The sequence below is a fragment of the Meleagris gallopavo genome, chromosome Z, assembly GCF_905368555.1.
Source record: "Meleagris gallopavo chromosome Z, MGAL_WU_HG_1.1, whole genome shotgun sequence".
Classification (NCBI taxonomy): domain Eukaryota; kingdom Metazoa; phylum Chordata; class Aves; order Galliformes; family Phasianidae; genus Meleagris; species Meleagris gallopavo.
The window spans coordinates 63,043,702-63,059,724 of NC_139435.1; the positions used below are offsets into that span (position 1 = coordinate 63,043,702).

Here is a 16,023-nt window from a genome sequence, read left to right on the forward strand (position 1 = left end):
AAACTAGCATACACACAGACCCTGTCTCTACTCCTTACTCTTGCCAGTTGTTCTCTAAAGCCATGGTACAACCGTATCCACTTTTTCTCAGTGGGCTTTTTCTATCTTGTCTATGCTTCTGATTTGTTTTAAACAAGGACATACAGAAGTGGTATCTGAACAACATTTCAAGGCTGCATTTTGGAGAAGTTGCGGCCTTAGTTCTGTTGGCTAATTCTCATGTAAATTGATATCAATGTTATTTTCATGGGAAATAAAGCTTCACTTGCAATGTGTTTTTAAGTTGACCCAATTATCAGGCAAACACAAATCTGTAGACAATGAAACTTTTCACAAAGTCTCTCTGATTTTGCTCAGAGTCAGTTATCCCTGTTGCCAAAAAAGGACCATTCTGCAATAACTTGTTTCCCAAGAGATCCAGCAATGGATCAGTGGCACTGCTGGGAGACGGCTGGAAACACACATCTTTCAGGCTGTTACTGGAGAGAGTAGAGTTCACATGGGAGATGCTTTTGGCTTCTGTGGAGTCAAAACTTTTTTTTTTGTTTGTTTCTTGTTTTTATTTTATTTTATTTCATTTTATTTTATTTCAGCTCTAGCATGTGATTTGTGTTTTTCTTCTCATTTCAAGCATCTAGAATTTAGAAGGAATTCTTGCAGCAGTCCCATAGGACACCCTGACCAGCACAGAGCTGTTCTCACACTGCACAGCACTCTGTTTTCCTATAAGGGACATCGGTCCTCTGATATTGCTGATATTATGTAAAGAGGCAGAAGCTGTGTTAAGAAATCAGACTCATAGGGAGGCCTTTATGTATCGCTCCGCAACTTATACTGATGCTAAATGTGTATTTAAGGATTTTGCTCGCCTCCCAATCTAATCCTTGTTCTGCTGACAACGGTTGCAGTGGCAAGCGTTGGGTTTCCCTGAAGAGCGGGGTCACAAGGAGCTCACTACCCGATTACGGCAATAAACCGCGCACAAAGGGCCCACCACGCTGCACTCCGAACCAAGTACCAGGTCAGGAGCGCCGGGAGCAAGCAGCGGCTTCCCTCCGCGAGACACATGGCCGGGGCGAGCTGCGCTCTGTGGGCTGGGGAAGGGCCCGTGCTCTCGGGGCCCAGGGACGCTCGCCTGCACCCGGGGCAGCCCGGCCGGCGTCGCGGCGGCGCGGCGCGGGAGTAGTGCCGGGTGCCCGCCCGGGCGGGGCGGGGCGGGGCCGGGCCAGGGCCGACCGGGCCGGGGCCCGGCGCGTCCCGCCCCGTGGGGGTGAGCGGCGGGCGGGGGCAGCGCGGTCGCCGCCGCCGGGGCGCAGCTGCCCGCCCGCCGCCGGGCGCTGTGTGCGCACACAGTCTGCGCTGCCTGCAGCCCTCCTGCCGCCGGCGCAGGGAGCACGGACACGCAGGCACACGCGGGGACACGGCCCGCACTGCCGAGCTGCCCGCCTCGCCGGGGGTGGCTGTGCTCCACGGGGTTCCACGCTCTGCCCTGCGCTGCCCGCGGATCCCCCGCAGGGCCAATGGGGAATAGTGGGAGGATGCGCCTGAGCCGCGTGTGCTGCGTCTTCTACCAGCTGTGCGTTCTGTCCAGCGGACTGGCAGCAGGTAAGTGCCATCCCCGGTAGCTACTGCCCGCTGCGTGCGGGAGACGGCGGTGCTCAGGCGCAGTGCTGCCAACTCGGTGCTGTTTTCCGAGTGTATGTGGGATGGGTGCGCGCATACAGCTACCCCGTGTATCTGGTTGTGGAGGCTGTGTGTATGCGCGTATATATAAACACAGAGTGGCGTTGTGCTGTGAATCTTACGTTAATTACATTCTGATACGGTGTGCGTGCAGTGCGTTGGAGTCGCCAGTGATGATAACGCGATGTGGTGGTGGTAGTGATGGGGATGCAGTGTGCGCGGCTGCCAGCGGTGCGTGCGCTTAGCAGAATGCCGCTGGGAGGGCGCGTGCATTTGGCTGCACTTTTCGAGTCACTGGGTTTTGTGAAATGTGCTAAGGACAGGGCTGAAATTTTCAAAGTTGGTCTTTTTGTTTGTTTCGTTTTGTTTTGTTTGCTTTGTTTTCATATATTCAAGGTTTTTCTGTTAAAATGCATATACGCTTAAGCTGCATGAAAAAGTTGCCAATTTTTTGTCTAAATGAAAGTTTTGTACAACTCCCTACATGGAGGCGACGGTCGGAAAAAGGAACGCCCCCGGCGCTGCGGGCAGACCGGGAGCGCAGTCCACCCAGAGCCGAGCGGCACGGAGACCTCTGGCGGTGCCAGCCCGCCCCACCTGAGGACAGACGGAGGGGCCCAGTGGCGCCCGCCGTGTCCCGGGGCTGGGGAACCTAGGGAGTGCGCCGCGGGCTTCTGTCCGGCACCGTGGGGTGCTCGCTCACGCACAGCCTCTGCTTCCTTACCGCAGGTCTCCATGCTTCAGTTGACTCTGAGGAGTGGGAGATCGTCTTCCCCGCGCTCTGGAGCCGGGGCCAGCAGGAGCCGGCGGGCGGCAGCGGCGGCGGGGGCGGTGGCAGCGCCGAGCCCGGCTGCGGTAACCGGAGCAGCGCGCCCAGCGCACCCGCGGCACCCGGCCCGGCGACGGGCAGCTCTCGGGAAGTGCGCTCCGTCTCCTCCTCGGTGGAGGGTCCGGCGCAGGCCGCAGGAGAGGCGGCCGAGGAGGAGGACGCCGAAGATGAGTACGAGTCTCAGGAGTTTTACCACTGGCCCCCCCTGCCTCAGGGCTCTGGTGCCACCCCGCAGCTGCCAGCAACACTGTCCCCCCCCCCACCGCCTTTGGCCGAGGATGGTGACGAAGTGTTGCTGAGGATCCCGGCTTTTGCTCGGGAGCTCTATCTGCTGCTCAAGAGGGACAGCCGCTTCCTGGCTCCTGGCTTTGCTGTGGAGGAACGACACGGAGGCGACAGCAAAAGCCCACAGGGTACTGCGCAAGGGCAGCCTGAGAGAGCTTGTTACTACAGTGGTGCTGTGCTTCGCTACCCAGGCTCCTTCGCCTCCTTCAGCACCTGTGGTGGATTGGTAAGATGATCTTGCATGTAGGGGCAGCACCAACGTCTCCATCGCAGGACCATTTTCATCTGCCACTTTTCACTTCATTCCTTACCTGAGGTCCTTCTGGGTCCTGCCTATTATCCCAGTTTTCAACCACTTTGCTATTCATCACCAATTTCTAGACCCACTCATTTTTATCAAATCTTACCTCCAGATTCACTTATTCTCTCAGTTCCTTACTTTTTTTTTCTCTCTTTTCATACATTCCTGTGCAATGCTTACTTCATCTTTTCTCATTTATCCTTAATCTTATGTTGTTCCTTTGTGTGTTCTTGTAGTTTCCTGCCATGCTTAGTAACATTCCTTTTTCTCAATATTCCCATCTCATCTCCAAACCATATATAAACCTTTTGTTCGTCATTTTCATATTCTAATTTTTGGCCTACTACTTATCTTTTGCTTATCTCAGATTTCAGGCTTTTTTATCTTTTGTACATCTACCAGTATATTATGTCTCCCTTCTTACCTTCATTCTTCCTTTTTTCTTTCATTCCTCTCATTCCGTAGTCCTTTTTGGTCTAATCCACAGCTTTTCCCTAAGCATGATACCTGTAGTCACTTGATTTGTTACTCCGTATCTTTCTTTACTTTCATTTCCTTCATAGAAGTACACCATGGGTAAGTTCTCAACAGAAATATTAAGAGTCAGATCTTTTCTTGAATAGTTTTTTCTTCAGGGCCATTTGACTTTACGTCACCTATTTCATAAAAAATTTCACCTGTTATAATTTCTGTTAGATCAATCCTGATTTTTACCATCTAAAGACCAGAACTGGACACACTGACAACAGCAGTGGTGATCCAGGCAGCTTCAATCCCAAGATGCTTTGAGGTAGATGAAAAGATTAGGAAGCAGATGGGATGATGTAAAATGATGGCAAGATTTTGAACAAAACTAATTATTATTATTTTTCTCATTGTGGGATGTTATATAGGATCATGAATACATATGCCTGAAGCATTTCACAGAATGTAGAATACAAACAGAAATAGTGCTAGGGAGTTAACATCATGGTGACCCTGGTTTGTTTGCTTGTTTGTTTTTATGGTGGCTGAATGTAGATCTTTACAGTCACATGGTAGATGCTTTCTGGTATTTCTTTCTGAACTTGAACATCTAACTTATTCCATTATTAATTCATGAAGATATGCCTCTCTATGCTTTATTTGCATAGTCCTGGAATGAGACAGAGTAAAATATGGAAACTGTTACTGCGTATTCATTTGACTGCTTGGCTTTATCTGAAACTCAAGCCCCAAACTGAACGTAGTGGAGAGGGAACATATGTAGATTGACACCAAATAAAGTATTGCCTGCATTTCTGCAAGGTGAAACTGCTAAGATTCACACAACTCTTAAGTGATTGACTAATTGTTGACATTTTGTCAGATTTTCCAAAGCAAGGTAGCAAAATTATTTGTGGAGATAAATATTGAAAGTCAGTTGTTTGAAAACAATCACATAAAGGTTTTTTTTGTGTTCTGCATAAACATTTTACTTTTATGCTCCTTGCTCTTGTTATAATTTTTTTTTTCTACATTGCATGTGGGTAGGACTATGTTGGAGAAAATATTTGCAAAGAAATTGGTAATTAGAGATAATTATTGCGAGTATCTGCTCAGAAGTTATTTATGTCATTGTGTATCTCTAAATCTTTCTAGTTTAAAAACTGACATTTATTCTTTAAATAGGCTCCAATGCCTTAGGAGCCCTCTTACTAATTACTGAATAAGGCAGACTTTTCCTGGGAGTACAGTTTTGCTTTCCGCTTATTGACAGTCTCAACATGCATGTGCTGAGATCATGTGTCCCTTTCAGAAGGCTGCAATTGTAATACCGATAATGTTCTATGCATCTCAACAAGATTAGAAGGTGTTGTTGATATTGATGGCCTTGTCATCATCCTCACCCATGCAGTCTTGTTTGCAGTGAAATGAGTGAGCAGCTCTTGTTCCTGAGAGTGTTATTGCGTCAGGTACATAGTGATGCTACGTTAAAGTTGTCATAACAAATCTTCAGTTATTTGTCATTCTTTATTTGGCCACTGCTTGGACTCCATAAATTTCTCTGTTTCCAAAAGTCTAAAAAAACCATCGTAAGTACATCCTGCTTCCTTTAGGCCGTTCCCTGAAAGAAGAGCCAGGCAGTATTTCAGATTATGTTTTCTGTTTTAAGATGTAATGATCCATTGAAACTTAACCCTACGAAATTTTATTGTGGTTACTTCCATTACAGTTTAATTTCCATTTTATATATAATGAAGTTTCAGAGAAAATATAGCATGGATGTCCTAGATACACTCTTATTTCAGAGCCTCATGAACTTTGAGTTTGCCAGATGGCATGCACCTTGCAAAATTAAAACAGTGAGCCACTTAGTATGTCTCTTAGCTTCCACTCTTTGGTTTTTCTTTTCAGTGTAAAATACAGTGTCTCTGTAGATAAACAAAACTTCCACCTTACTTTTTGTGCTTTTTAGTTAGCGTTTTAGTTAATGTATTTATTCGGCTGATAGACAGAAGTAATTTTGTCGCACAGGAGGATGGCTGAAGAACAGTAGAAGCCAGTAAAAGAGGTTTGGCACCGTGGGACTACTGGGATATGTCACATCCCTGGAAGTATTCAAGGCCAGCCTGGATGGGGCTTCGAGCAACCTGGTCTAGAGGGAGGTGTCCCTGCCTGTAGCGGGGGGCTGGAACTAGACGATCTTGAAGTTCCTTGCCAACTCAAACTATTCTATGATTCTGTGTGGATCTGTCACTGGGAAATTTGGCTGTAGGGCTGGTTTTGAAAGAGTGTACAGGATCTTCACTAAAATTAATGTAAGTCCTTGCGTAAAATTTCACACCATCCAAATCAGGATGCTGGTGAGGGTTCCAACTTCACAGATTGGAGAGACTTCACATGGAGAGACCTGGCATGCCAGAGACATGCAGGACATTTAAAAAAAAGTCTGTGTAGACATCAAACTGGCAGAAAGATAGAGGAATGTTCTTATGGATATTTTAGGCAACTTCTCCCTTGAAATTGAATGTGGATGCATTCTGAGTAGTTCACTGCAGTTGGATGAAGGTCTGCATAGTGCTGAAGCTCCCCTTATTTCCTGCTTCACTGTTCTTGGGAGCTTCAGTGGCATTCTTTTTTCTTGCACTGTTCGTCAAAAGCCAGTGATAATAATAGGGATGATAACATGTTATATTAATAATGTGAGTATACAAGAGAAAAATGAGAGGTATTTTTCAGGTAATTGCTAAAAAGATTCACTGTCAGCAGTGGCTTCATTTGGCAACCTGTCTTGAGGAATAAAGGAAACATAACTCCACTGATATTTTCTGATCAAATTAGAGACTGGAGATATGTATGGACTGTATATAAACTCTATCCCTGTGACCTCACTGTACTCTCAGAGATCACATGATCCATAGTGCAGCCTTTTACAAATCCTTGGTAAAACACTCAGAGCTTCTTGCATCCCTTTGTAGCTGAATGAGATTTGCTGAGTTCATTTGGGGATTCTCCTGGTACTGTGTGAAGATTAATATAGAGAGGTTTCCAAAAATTCTCCATCTGTATGCCAACAGCCTGGTTGTTGTTCGTCATCAGCCAAATATTAGGATGCGAGCAGTTCTGCTGATGCCAGTAAGACTGCTGTTTTGGAAGTGATGAACTGCAGAGCCAGACCATTAATTATTTAAAGAGTTGGTTCTATGGTGTGTTTGTGTTTTGCTATAATATCTGAAATAAGAAAAAAGTGCTTCTGAACAGTTGTAACTAGTAATATAAATCGAATTGAAACTGGTGATTCTTTCAGAGCATATCATAGCGGAAAACTTACTCTAAACTTAAAATTAAGAAATTTGGCTACTGGTTCTACTCTGCTGCTAGCATGGAAGTTGAAGTAGTCTCACTACATTTCCCAGAAGAAAGCAGTTAACACTGCAGATGAGTTCTTTATCCCCTATTTCATTTCAGAGAGATATTCAATGTCAGTTTTTCTCTTTTCCTAGCAATGAAGTGCTTACATTAGTACTCAGGGATGAGTAGGGATTTCCCCAAGATATCATTTTTCCCTTACCCCTTCTTCTTCCTTTCGATTCTTCTCCCTTTTTCCTGTTCCTTTAACTGAAGCAGTCTGTAATAAATAGACAAAAGCTAAGAGCAAGGATTTAAAAATGTTTTTTTCATTCCTGAATCAGTGAGATATATGTGGAAATGCAAACAGCAGAAAACGTTACACAGAGGAGGGACAAGAGAATGCAGCTCTGCAAATATGCTATTCACTGCTATGCTTTACTGGTTATAAAACTTGTATGGAGATCTGTCTAAACAGACAGCATTGCTGACAGGGTTAATTTGCAGGGCAGAAGCTTTGAAAATAGTCTGTGTGTTTCAATAATTTCACTAGATGATAAGAATGCAAAGTGGATTATAGTATATCTACTGGTTCTGTAAAAGTCTTTTGAAGAGTTAGTATCAGATGGTACTTACAGTGGAATTCAGTGTGCGTTTGCCCAGAGACTTGAGTGGGATTAAGTCATACTGCATCTCCAATCCAGTTCAATGAAGGGCCTTGTTTAGGAAAGTATATGATTCTTTTCAAGTTTTTTAGTCCTCATTGCCTCTCAAAAGCAGGTATTTCAAAGTCTGGTCAGCTGATTATAGACAAATAATTGCTGATTTACTGTAGATACACTGTCAGTATCAATTCTGCCTATCTGAAAAGAATGGTTACCTGTAGTTATTTATCGTGATGGGATGTGCCAAGTATCATTGGATAATCACATTTTAACAAGTAGTTTGATCAGTAATGCCTTACTTTACAATAAAATTGAAATAAATTAGGATGTGTAAAAAACAAACCTATGTTCCTTCTTTTACTTATGAAATGCTTATGTACTACTTCACTAAGGTTCAGAAAAAATGCTTAAGCACCATTACAGGAAATAAATTCTCACTTCTGGCAAACATTGTGTTTTGAAGGTGCATTCACTGCATCTTCAATGGGACCCATAGATTTATGGATGTTCATGTTCCTCGGGTGGTTGTGAAACTAATCTTCACTTACAGTGGGAAGGACATTGTTTCCCCAGCTCCACCTCTGAACCATCCTCTAGAGGACTGTATGCATAGCAGTTGTCAATAAAGACTGAGGCAAGAAATTTGTTGAGTATCTCAGCCTTGTCCTTGTCCACTGTTAATTGCGTGTATTGCTCATGGAGTGGCGAGTTGAGGTGTGGGGGGGGTGGCAGTAGGGTATGCCTTCTTGTACTTTCCTTTTCTGATTTATGTACCTGTAGAAGCCTTTCATGTTCTTTGCACCCCTTTCCAAGACCAGTTCCAGTTAGGCATTTGACTTCCTGACCCCATCCCTACCCTGCCTAGCAGCACCTATGTACTCCTCCCAGGGTACCTGTCCCTGCTTCCAAAGTCTGTTCATTTTCCTCTCAAGTTTGAACAGCAGGCCTGGTCAGACATGCTGTTCTCTTGCCTTCCTTTTCTGTCTTCCTCCACCTGGGGATGAAGAGCTCATGTACCCTAAGGAAAGTTTCTTTAAAGATCTGCCAGCTCCGTTCTACTTCTTTGTCCTTGAGGGCATTTGCCCAAGGGGTTTGCTGACTAGCTCCATGAAGAGCTGAAAGTTGAAAATTTCCTAAAATTTAGTGTCCAAGAGTGCTGGGGATATTGGTTGATGTAGTAGCCAAGCAAATCTCAGTGGTGTCATGAGTTCATCAGCGGACAAAAGAAGAGCCATTGATGTCATCTGTCTGGACTTTAGTAAGGCCTTTGAAATGATCCCATAAAACATCCTTCTCTGTAAATTGGAACGATACAGATTTCATGGGTGGATCAGTTGATGTATGAGGAAGGGATTGCAAGATTTCACCCATAGGGTGGTGATAAATGGCTCAATGTCTGGTTGGAGGTAAGTGGAGGTAATCCTGCCCCTCTGCTCTTTGTTGGTGAGACCTTGCCTGGAATGCTGCATCCAGATGTGGAATTCTCAGTACAGGAGAGGCATGGACCTGTAGGAAGGAGCCACAAAAATGATCCGAGGGATGGAAAACCTCCTGTATGAGGACAGGCTGAGAGCTGGGGCTGTTCAGTCTACTGGAAAGAAGGCTCCAGGGAGATCTTATAGCAGCCCTTCAGTATTTAAAGAGGGCCTATAAGAAAGAAGAGGACAGACTCTTTAGCAGGGAAATGATTTCTAAAGAGAAGAGATTTTGAAATTTTTTTATGATAAAAGTAGTGAAACATTGAAATGGGTTGCCCAGAGAGGTGTTGAATGGCCCATCGAGGCATTCGAGGTTATTCTGAACGGGTCTCTTAGCAACCTGATCTAGCTTTGAGTGGCCCTGTTCATTACAGGGGAGTTGGAGTAGATGGCCTTTGGCCCTTCCAACTCACTGATTCTATGATTCTATGATTCAAAATTTGTGGTATTAATTTATGCTAGTGGAGTGACACATGATGGGTGTGAAACACTGTAGATATTCAAGATACTCTGACAAGACCTTTAAATTCAAGGCACTTAATTGAGTTTCTACAAAGCTGGAGATTTTATTTTTTTATACTGATCCACTGAGAATAGTCTGACTTTGGAGATTGTCTCAGTACAAGCAGAATGAAATTGTACTAGAACAACAGAAATGAAATAAAGTTTGTTGTCCTAAAATTCTGCACATATCTTTAACTACAGGTATTCCCAACAGTTTTTTAGAAAAGGGAAAATATTAGCAATATTCACAGTCCATTTGATATACAAGAGCTATATTTAAACATTGCAAAATAAGGATTATATATTAAATGAAATTATCCTAGAGTCTTCCAGGGTAAAATAAAGTCCATTCTGGCTCGTAGACAACCAGAGTTTTGGGATCCTTACTGAAAGAAAGACATTCATGCAATAAATTATGTGTTTAGAGCCCCTCTTTAAAAAAAAACAAAAAAACAAAAGCAGAACTAGCTCAAGATAAAAGAATGTGAGAAATTACTGATTTTTTTTTCTGATTTTTTTTTTTTTTTTTTCAGATACCTACTTAGGTAGTATTACTTAGGTTACTGTCTGTCTGGTGTTGCATTGTGAGTTTGTTAAGGAAAATAAACTTTACTGAGAGGTCAGAAATAAATTTATGAGTGAGGGTACTCAGTAATTATCCTTAATGGAGAAGGTTCCTAGAGCTTTGCTTGGTTGACTTTCACTGATGTCTTACTGTATTTTAAATGCTTTTAAACAGGCAATATGAAGTTTATCATTAATATTAATAGATGGACTAAGTAGGACATGAGTAGCTTTCTTGACCAAAAAAAAGAAGAAACTATGGGAAAATCAAAATTTGGGCTTTGCAATTTTTGCATTTGATAGAAGAACTGATGAAGTGTGATGATGCTCCTAGAAGAATGCCCTTACTTTCAATGTAGAGGTTGAATCTAAGTCAGGTTTGCTCCTCCTGGAGGTAAGTAGGAGTTTGACTATTAGAAAAGGAAGAGAAGAGCAGCCGGACTTGAAATTCTGGTCTTCAACATGGCAGTGCGAACAGGTTCTTTATGTGAGGCCATTTTGGAATAGTTAGACACACGTCCATATTCCTACAGAACAGCTTTATCTGTTTGTGTTTGTTCCCCTCTCTGTTAAAATAAAATCTCTTTGTTCTAATTTCACCTTGAATGCCTAATAAAACCTAACTGAAAACAGAGTAGAGAAGCCATAAATAATTAAAATCAAGGCTATGACTGCAGTCATCTGGAGCAACTGGAATATAAGTTCAATCAAAGCACTATTTATAAACGTTGCTTTATCTTATCTGAGAGGCAAGTTAATTGAAAACAAAAGTTCAATTTTATTTTTTTCATGAAGAAAATGTTTACTTACTGTCGTGAAGAAATACAAAACAACAGAGATCTGTGTACAGAGAAAGGACTAAAACCTTTTTATTTTCATTCTTGTGCTCTGATATTGCAGCCTGCTGCTCCTCATGTTTACCTTTTGGATGAAATAGCATTTTGCTGTTGTTTTTTTTTTTTTTTTTTCCTATATCTGAGACTCTTCTTAACTGATAATAAGGATAAATCTTTTAAACATGGGAAGACCAGTGTTAGTATACAGCAACAAGGTTTAGCAAATCAGTTTTGATTTAGGCCATGACTGCATTTGAGTTATAATAATCTCTGTTTTCTTTAATATTAAGTATGGTATATGAGATGTTGGACCAAGGTACCATGTGATAGTGATTTCTTTATCCTTCTAAAAGCTCTTCTATAGTCGTGTAATCATTCAATTCTGAGGCATATTGGATTTGTGATTTCAATCCTGCTTATAATAGCCAGTTTTTCTCTATAGGTTCTTAGTTTCAGTACTAAATACATCCTTTGTAGTATATTTCCAAGACAGAAAAGAAAAGCATGCTATCTCCAGTGCAGCTTTATGTTAAAATTATGTAAAATTATGAGTCTTCTGAGATCTCTACTCTTAATTAAGAAATATAAAATTATCAAGGAGATTTGGCAAGGCATAATAGTGAGATGTTACATCAGAAAAACTTGATAGGTCCATTAATGAAATGAGTAAAGTTTTGACACTATATTTTGGATATAATTGCTTTAAAGGGAAAAGGGAGAATGACACTGCACTGAGCCTCTCTCAACTTCAACTTTTAAGGTTAGAGAAATTGGCATTATCTCCTAGTCTCTCATTATCTTTTATCTGTATCTCATTACCCGTACCAGTTATACATTCTGTAGCAAATATATAGGATTTTTAAAGTGAACATATGTTATCTATGTTGCAACAGTTGTGATTTTATGTTTTTGAAGTGGTATTCTTTCTTTTAAAAAAAAATCCTTGAACCTACAAGAATAGACATTTGCTTTTGTAGTTTCTGATAGATTGTGATGGAAAAAAACTGGAATATCCACTATTTCCAAGGTGTAGCACCATAAGAAGTATGAGAGTTGGAAAATACAGGAAGTTACAACAGAAGGTATCTGCTGTGAGAGAGTCATTGTGGGGTTGCTGTTATCTGAGGATATGTGAGTACCATTCTGTAAAAAATGTAGAGACAGGAGAAGGGAACAGTGAGGGAATGATGCACACTTCTCTTTGTTGTGGGATAACACATTACTCATGTGATCATCACCATCTCACCGATGACTTCAGTGACATAGTTTTGAGGATTGGTCGATTGCTTCTTGTTTAGCAGAACCAGCAATGTAGTGGAAACAGTGTGAAGTATGCATTTGTGTGTTATATTGCATATCCAGAGTGTAGTTGGTCAAACTTTTGTAAGTTAATAGCACATGATATATATATTAGATTGAAAATCAGGTGCTGCTTTAGCAGTTCAGTTACCCTTTTGCTATTAACTTCTCCTGGACTGGACAGTCTGATCTTCTTGATTATTTCTATCGCTTCTAGTAATGGCATAAAAGAGCAAAGAAATACTATTTTTACTGTGATAAATCAATATTGTAACATTAGTTTCCAGTAATACGTGTGTTTGCAAAGAAGTAGAATTTGTTGGAAGCCTATGATATGAATGGTTTTCATCGGTCTGCAAGTACTTTGGTCAGAATTATTTTCCAAATAAGTTTTGCATCCAAAAATATAGAAATGTGCCTAAAACTGGCTTGTAAAGTGATTTAGTCTCTGCGGATTATTCTCCAACAACTGGATACGCTTGTTTTATGATCTCAGCTGTGCTACCTTAAATTCTCATTAGATGTCAGAAGTTTAACTGCGTCAAGTCAGGTCAAGCTTATTTAGATAGTGCATTAAGGAAAATAAAAGTGTTTTTTGCATTTGATGTTGTTAATTCAGCTGGGTCTGAATTCAGTCTTCTATGATTCAGTATCATGTAAATATCCTCTAATGTTCTCTGGGCGTATGGGGTGCTGGCTGGAAACAGTGTCCAAGTAAATGGCTATGGCAAGTGCCCTCTTTTATATAAAATATTAAGCTGTGCTTCAGCTCTGTTTAACCTCTTTGGTGCTCTTTTTGTCAAGTGTGAGCATGGGTTAATCTGATTTCCAAGTTATAAACTTGGAAACTCAGGTGTAGCTCTGCTTCTTATATGAAATGCTTTGCTTTTCTTCTGAAGACTGGAATGGGAAAAAAGGGACTGTGTAAGGGATAAAGAAAAAGCAGAACGTCTGTTATTCGGAGATACAGCAGTGGATGAAGGGTGAGTTCTCGCTCTTAGTGTTTGCAGGGAACTTAAAACCAGGTTTGTGCAAATACTGTTAGGTCAATGTTTAATTGTGGTCTTGCTGAATTTACTCTGTAATTTACTCTTAATGCACAAATCTGTCTGGATCTTACACTTCTGTTGTAAGATCTGCAAGAAACTCTTCTAACATTACTGAAAAAGTTTCTTAAATCTTCCAAGCTTGTGGTCAGTTTGGCGTAATGAAATTGGTAGAGGATTTCTTTTGTCCCTCTGTGACAGATGGACCTTGCCTCAAATATTTGTGAAGTGATCTGTGAGGGGAGTGAGGGTGCAAAACTCTGCTAACTGTTCATATTCTTACGCAAGTTCTCTAGGTTTATAAAAGAGAAAAAAGCCTTTTTCTAAAACACATTTTCCGTTTGATTAATTATTCTTGCAGAATCATTGAAAAATGTTCTTTCTTTCATGGGGGTGCTGGAACTTCAGTTTATAATTGATTTAAAAATTATTATTATTTTTATTATTATTTTGACCCCAAAGGAGAAGGAGAATTGAAGCTTAGAAGTATGAAACAACAAACTACTCAAAGTTAGAAAGAAGTTTAGCAACAGATTTTGAAATAATAGAGATTATAATAGAGAAATAACAGATTTGAAATAATAGAGTTAAATGACTTCATATATTTTTAACTTTGTTAAACAGTTTTAATTAATGATAATAAATTCTGATATTCTTATGCATTTCTCTTAAAGCCACCAGATCTGGATCCATGTAATTCTAGACAGATATATAAAAAGCCTAAGCACAAATTTATAGGTGGAATAAATTGATGTGTTGAATTGCAGTTCTATACTCATAAACATAATTTATTTTGACTTGAAACTCCTTGTTGACTTAAATGAAAGTAAATTTTGTGAAGTGTTGCCTTAAACTAATTAGTCTTTGAATGCGTTTCAGTCTCACTCCCTTGGGAAAACCAAAATAACAGAGTGGTAGATAGATATTTCGTTAAGGAATAGGAGAAATTGAATTTTTCTATAGGCAGTCTATGGTCTATGGTGGATTTTGACATGATATGTCATGTCCCTCTGTGGCTACAGTGAAAGCACATGAGCAATGGTTGCTCATCAATATCCGTTATGTATATGTTTTATGTCCATTAGCCAATTTAAATACGGATCTCACGTGTTGTCTTTTTGCTACTAGGCTAGGTGTTGTATCTACTATAGATTAGATGCTCAGTTGCTGGTATTTTGGATTTACATCTCCTGTGTGGTGCTAGGTGCGTAAAATTTTGTGCTTATCTTTTGTACACAATTATATTTTTATCTGCTTAAAATATCATTTCTGTATCTGATGGAGTTATATCCAGGCTTGCACTGAGGAATTGGAGCTGATGCTGTTTCATGAGCTAAAGATAAAACATTTTGATTCATACTCCAGAAGAGTGATCTTTAGCCTTACCAAAATAACTCATTGTACCTAAGTGATCCAAAGAAATATATCTTTACCAGTATTGAGTCTTTAATTGCAAGGATTTTTCCAAATGCGATAGCTTTCCATGTTTATTTTTATTTTTATTTTTTTCTCTAGCACTAGTCATATTTAACTCTGCAAAGGGTCCTTATCACACAAAATTAATTATTTCAAAAATGTCGTTATATAGTATATGATCTGGAATATATTTACAGTAGAGTCATTAGATGATAAATGTTCTGGAGTATGACTAAGCCGTTTCACTGTAAATAATTTTTAAGTTAGCACATATGCAATGCTGCTTTAAACATCTTGGCTTACTTTGGTGAACCTTTTGGATTTATTCTGGAAAAGGAAGTTGGGATTGTGAAAAAAAAACAACAAAAATCAAGAAAGCAAATCAGTGTCAATGTTCTATTTAATATAGTGTTTACTTAATGAACAAGGTGAAGTAATTGTTAAAATCTTTTATCATTTGTTTATGATAACATGGTGGACATAATTTGCTGTTTATTTATTCAGTCCTGCCTTGAACTGTACACATAAAGGCTGCATCCTGCTTGTTGAGGTATATTTTGGTTTTCAGTTTGCTTGTAGTTTATTTTATTGGCCTGTATTAGTCATATGTGGTTGGTTGCATGTGTTCCAGTACAGTTTTTAAAGAAAAATAAAATAAGGTTTTTCAGAGCATTTCAGACTGTAGTCAAAAGGCATCTACCTCATTCATTAATCCATTAGACTTTTGAAATGTATCCTGATGTGCTGGTTGGAGTTCAACGCTGCATATTGCAGTTTAGTGGTATTGTACTTCATGCTATGATGTATAAATTGTGTGAGTTTTCTGTATGTGGAAAAAATAGAAAAGGCAAGAAAACAAGAAATTATTTACTAAACCCTCAACTTACTGTATCTATTTAGGATTTCTGTGAGGGGACTTTGTGATTTGCAATTTGCGTGGATATAGTTGAGAGTCACACAAACAGATAAAACATCTGTTTAATGTATTATTATTTGGGACACAAAATGAGACTCTTTGTCAGCAGTGTTGATATCTTTCATATTTTTCCTTTGGGTTAGCTTCCTTGAAAGCTGGCTAATGCTTCCTTCTGCAGTGGTAGCTGCTTCCTTTAGTTATTTTGGAAACTGTTCTTGAACCGCAATCAAATCTGATTGTTGTGTTACTGTTAAACTGAAGTCCCCTTTGAGTTGCCATATTATTACCATACCTTGAATATTACATGGAATTGGGATAATGATAAAAATGATAAAAAGATAGCCCATTTAAAGGATGATAAAAACTTAAAAATATGAAACCTGAAAATTGA

The 16,023-nt window shown here is 40.3% G+C and overlaps 1 protein-coding gene across 1 annotated transcript in view; it reads left to right on the forward strand.

Annotated features, from left to right (window-relative positions):
- Positions 1-1,204: 1,204 nt before the first annotated feature.
- ADAMTS19 (ADAM metallopeptidase with thrombospondin type 1 motif 19) overlaps positions 1,205-16,023 on the forward strand; it is a 155,991-nt gene continuing 141,172 nt past the window's right edge. The window contains exons 1-2 of the mRNA XM_085213147.1: positions 1,205-1,605; positions 2,413-3,023. Coding sequence (XP_085069273.1) covers positions 1,521-1,605; positions 2,413-3,023 — 696 coding nt within the window. The 5' untranslated portion in view covers positions 1,205-1,520. The remainder of the gene's footprint in view (positions 1,606-2,412; positions 3,024-16,023) is intronic.